The sequence below is a fragment of the Culex quinquefasciatus genome, chromosome 3 (assembly GCF_015732765.1).
Source record: "Culex quinquefasciatus strain JHB chromosome 3, VPISU_Cqui_1.0_pri_paternal, whole genome shotgun sequence".
Lineage (NCBI taxonomy): Eukaryota > Metazoa > Arthropoda > Insecta > Diptera > Culicidae > Culex > Culex quinquefasciatus.
This window is the reverse complement of record NC_051863.1, coordinates 163,172,890-163,177,993: the sequence shown is the minus strand read 5'-3', so window position 1 is coordinate 163,177,993 and position 5,104 is coordinate 163,172,890. Positions and strand designations below refer to the sequence as shown.

General features: G+C 45.3%; 2 protein-coding genes across 2 annotated transcripts; both read left to right on the top strand.

Moving 5' to 3' along the window:
* The first annotated feature begins 568 nt into the window (after positions 1 to 568).
* Positions 569 to 2,288, top strand: LOC6043156 (chymotrypsin-C). Its single transcript, XM_038265462.1, has 4 exons — positions 569 to 1,475; positions 1,535 to 1,681; positions 1,741 to 1,858; positions 1,914 to 2,288. Exons 1-4 carry the CDS (start codon positions 590 to 592, stop codon positions 2,236 to 2,238), a joined length of 1,476 nt encoding a protein of 491 aa, XP_038121390.1. The 5' UTR covers positions 569 to 589; the 3' UTR covers positions 2,239 to 2,288.
* Positions 2,289 to 2,330: 42 nt separating this feature from the next.
* LOC6043162 (polyserase-2) lies at positions 2,331 to 4,285 on the top strand. The gene is made up of 4 exons (XM_038265461.1): positions 2,331 to 3,333; positions 3,386 to 3,538; positions 3,593 to 3,725; positions 3,784 to 4,285. The coding sequence occupies exons 1-4, from the start codon at positions 2,406 to 2,408 to the stop codon at positions 4,121 to 4,123; spliced, it is 1,554 nt and encodes a 517-aa protein (XP_038121389.1). The 5' UTR covers positions 2,331 to 2,405; the 3' UTR covers positions 4,124 to 4,285.
* The last annotated feature ends 819 nt before the right edge of the window (positions 4,286 to 5,104 follow it).

Here is a 5,104-nt window from a genome sequence, read left to right as displayed (position 1 = left end):
AAAGCGTAACGCCTGAGCGTAATCGGGGGTTTTAGTGTAGTCAATGATAGGAGATGAGATCATTTTATTTATTTCCTTTTTTTTCTGAGATTTTTAAGCTGAGGCCGAGCCACTTGGCTTTGTGGTAAAGCTTTAGCTTTGTAAGCGATAAATCGGGTTCAAATCCCGGCTCGAACCAACTTAACTGGTGATCGTTTATCTTCTGGACTCGATTAACTTAGTATATAAATTTCAACTGAATCCGCTTTGTAAATTGGGCCCTGATACTCTTCATGGGTCATAGGAAATATTTACTAAAATAGTTTTATTTCAAAAGCTCTTTGCACTATAAACATACTGATAGATACAGGTTGGTGAACTTCAAAGTATCGTTCATATCAGAAAAGATTTTGTATGAAGCTTAGAGAGAATGAAACTAAGCTATTTAAAAAACTTCGTACAACAAATCTGGCTTTCCCATTATTCTCCATTAATCTTGGTTTCCAAATGAGATATTTACAAACAAGACAGACTGATAAGCCATGCAAACCTAGTTTGATTCAACTGATCAGTGCATCATCATCCTTCAACCGACTCAGATCTCGTTACGATGAATCACTTGCTTCAAACAACATTCTACGTTCTTTCGCTGATCTCCCTCCTCAGCGCTCATTCAACGCCCAAATGCGGAGTTCCCCGAATCCAGCACCAGGCTCTTCTCCGCTACGCCAGCGATAGTTCCCCCGGAGACTGGCCATGGCACGCCGCGTTGTACCACCGGACAGGCCGCTCGCTGGACTACGCTTGCGGAGGTACCCTGATCAGCGAGGAGTTCGTGCTGACCGCAGCCCACTGTCTGTACGATCCGGAATCCGGAGTCCAGCTGACCAAACGTCGCATTCGGGTCCGGCTGGGGTTGCACAATCTGGACAAGATCAGCTCGGACTCGGTGAAGGAGTTTGGAGTGGAAGAGTTCTACGTGTCGGAGAAATTTCAGAGGGAATCGCTGAGGGATGACATTGCTCTGCTGGAGCTGAACGAAGCGGTTCGGTACACGGATTATATCCTTCCGGCGTGCATCAACGAACAGGTGTTGACGAGTGCCGATTCCGGGATGGCTGTTGGGTGGGGCGTTACCGAGGACGATATGGTTTCTCCGGTGTTGAAGCAAGCTCGACTGCCGGTCGTTGAAACCGTGGACTGTTTGGACAGTGATCGGGATTTCTTCGCGGGGATGATCCATCGTTGTATGTTCTGTGCAGGGTACCAAAATGGGACGACCGTGTGTAACGGGGACAGTGGAGGAGGGTTGTTCGTGGAACGGAATGGTGTTTGGTACCTGGGTGGGATTGTTTCGTTTTCGAAGGCACGAGGTCCGGGAAGTAATCTTTGTGTGACCGATGGATACGCTGGGTTCACTGAGGTGGCGCGATTTGTCGAATGGATTCAGAGGGTTTCGGAAGTTAAAATTGTACGTCTAAGGATCAGTGAGAGGAGTATGTGAATAAGTGTGATCTAAAACATTTTCAGTAACACCAATACCAAATCTTTGTAGAATGTCTCGAGTATCAACAAACCCTTCGAAATCCGCACCAGTTTATTCCGGCTATTACGCAAAATCTAGGCTATCCCATAAATTCTTGTCACGCTACCATAATTAGTGAACAATTTCTGCTAACTACAGTAAAGTGTGCTGTTTCAGGTAAGAAAATCACTATGTCTAAGTTTATTAGATATCTCAGGGTACTCTGTGCTTCGCAGATGGACTGCTGGTCACTATCGATGGTCCGGACTACGAGATACGCGATAACACAACCCAGATTATTCATCTGACATCCTCCAAGCTGGCACTGATCAAACTGGGAAGAAGTTACTCCGAGTACAATCATCATTATAATATCAAACAAAATGATCTAACTTCACGCTACTTCCAGGTTGAAGCCGGACATAACCTGCCTCTGGACCAGTCCCGATCGAATAAGTAAAGATCAGCTATCGGACGGTCACACACCGGACGTTCCCATGAGATATTGGTCTTCACTGAACTCAGTTGAGGACGACGATGCTGGAACGATGACTATACCAGAGGATACATTGTCATGCCGGGGTCGTTCCCCCGGAGTAGGACTCTTCGTGAAGCGAACCAGTGAAGCGTTCTACCGGTTGGCGGGTCTGCTGGAGAACTGCCAACCTTCAAGATATGGCCGAGTTACGCCGTTTCTAGATGAAATCGAGAGAAATGTGTGGCCGGGAGAATAATTACGTTTGAGTTTTATAAATACTATTTTTTTCTTTTAATAAACGAAAAAGCAATTACCAACCTTGCGGAATAAACAACAAACAAAATTGAATTACGTTTTCAGTCTCAACCAGTTCATCAATAGAGATAACGCGATCATCAGTTCGCAATCAGCACTCAACCAGCTATGATCCCCGCGTCGATCTTGCTCTCTCTTCTAATCTCTGCGGTTCAACCATCCTCCAGCGTCCCCCCACCCCAACGATGTGGAGTCCGCCAGATCCAGCACCAACCACTGATCCGAAACGGACGGCCCACGGTCCCCGGTGAGTGGCCATGGCATGCCGGAATCTTCCACCGGAGCGGCCGTTTCTGGAACTACGCCTGCGGAGGAACACTGATCAGCGATGAGTTCGTGCTGACCGCCGCCCACTGCCTGTACGACCAGGAAACGCTGGCAGAGCTGACCAAACGTCGGCTTCGCGTCCGCCTGGGGCTGCACAACCTGGACAAGTTCAATTCCGACACGGTGCGGGAGTACGCCGTGGAGGAACTTCACTTTGGAGCGGCGTTTGAGCGGAGCTGCATGAAGAACGACATCGTGCTGGTGGAACTTAAGGAGCGTGTCCGCTTCACGGAGTACATCTTTCCGGCCTGTGTTGGGGGACCGGTTCTGTCAGCGGGTGACGTCGGTGTGGCCATCGGTTGGGGAGTTACGGAAAGTGATGTCGTTTCACCGGTGTTGAGGAAGGCTGAACTGCCGGTTATTGACAGCGATGACTGTCGAGATAGCGATCCGGAATTTTTTGGGGCGATGCTTCACAAGGGAATGTTCTGTGCTGGACATCGGAATGGGACCTCGGTTTGTAACGGAGACAGCGGTGGGGGATTGTTCTTCCGGCGGGATAATGTTTGGTTCGTTGGGGGGTTAGTTTCATTCTCCAAGGTTCGTTCCGATGGGAGTAATTTGTGCGTCGCCGAAGGATATGCGGGATTCACGGACGTTGCTTGGTATGCAAACTGGATCCATAACGTGACCGGAATTACTTCAGATACTGTAGTTAAGGAACGTCAAGTCACGCTCCCTAGCAAACCAGCAAGAATTAGTGAGAGAAGTATGAAAAACAATACTTTAAAAATCTCAAAACCCACAATAATCTTCTTTAGAATGTCAAAAGTATCAAATGAATCGTCAAAATACGCACAAGTGGGCCACTACCAAACTTCGGCAAAGGGACCACCACTGTTTGGCAACATTGGTAACCGAGAAATACCTACTAACCACTGATATGTGTGTTTATCTGGAGGACATGGAGCAAGGTAAACTATGAATCAATCAAATCTATAACCTAAAATGCTTACTAAATACCATAGATCCAGCATCGGCGACGATTTCCTTCACCTGGGATCCTCTATTCATTGATCGGAGCAATTTGACCGCGTTCGACCGCAAAGGAGCCAATTCCGTCAAATGGATCGACATTTCCGGCTACAACTATACCCACATGTAACTCAAGAATCAGCCAAATCTTCCAATCCTTTTTAAACAACCCCCAAAATTCCAGCCTCAAAGACCACGTCACCTGTCTGTGGACCGATCCGGAACCAATCACGCCGGACGTCATCGCGGACGTTTATTCGCCGGATGTTGCCGAGCGGTACTGGTCTACGGGAGGCCAAAACATTCAACTGTGGGACACCGGCGCGGGGATCGTGGTGGTCAACGATACGACGACCTGCGAGAGCCGGCTCATGGGGGCGGAGCTGCGTGTCAAGCGGGTTGGCGAGGACTTTTACCGGCTGGTGGGACCCATGATCGCGTGTGAACCGTCGCGCTACCTGCGGCTTACGGCGTACCTGGATCAGCTGGAAGGGAGTTTGTGGGCGGAGGAAGATGATGGCTAGATGTGAGGGAATTTTGTTACCAAATATGTTGTTGATTTTTGGTCACGAAATTACAAACCCTTTTTCATATTGTAGTCTTTTATCAACGTGGTCAAGACATCTTGTCGTGTATCACATTTTGAATATTCAGGAAAAAAAAACTTTAATGTTTGACCTTCAATAAATAAAACACGTAATAAACAAAATCAAGCACGTTTTGTTTGGCTGACTTTTCTTTGCGTTGTCTCTAAATTTTGGTGAATTTGGTAGACATTAGGGTAGTCCAAATCCCCTAACCCTTGAAATAAAAAAATGACCCGCCACAAGGCTAAATTCCAAGTTTGAGCATATTCTGACCAAAGGAACCCCTCCCCCTAATCGCTTGAAGTTTGTTTGAGAAAAATCGTGAGCATGTATGGAGAAAAGTAGCACGTCCAATTTTCCCGGGATTAGAAATACCCGGGAAACGGGAAAAATATTTTCTGAATCCTGGGAATTTCCTGGATCCCAGGAAATTTTAAAGACAGTCATAAAATTCACGTTTTTCATTATATTTGAAATGTTTTCAAGGTAAAAGCTTAGAATTACTCAATACCATTAATTTTTGATATTCTTCATTTCAATCAAAACAAGAACAGCAGTTTTTTGATAGCCTAAAAAATGTTGTTCTTTTGATGTGTCTTGGATTTAACAAAAAACCAGAATGTTAAATCCATTATGATTGAAGTTTTATATATTTTTATACGACATGGTTAGAAAAGCTTAAAACAGGGGTGCCCAACCAGATCTGATTTTTCTAAAACAGTGGCGGGTCGAAACTAATATTTAAGAAACGTTGAAGAAGTAAACAGTTTTTTTAATGATTGGGTTCTTTTAGAGTATAAATAAAAGAACTAGTGTTGTATATATGGTTCATATAGCTCGATTTATTTTCATTTTTGTTTGTTTAAAATTGTATTGTTATTGTTTTTGTTTAAACACCTTGATTTATTTGTTATGTAA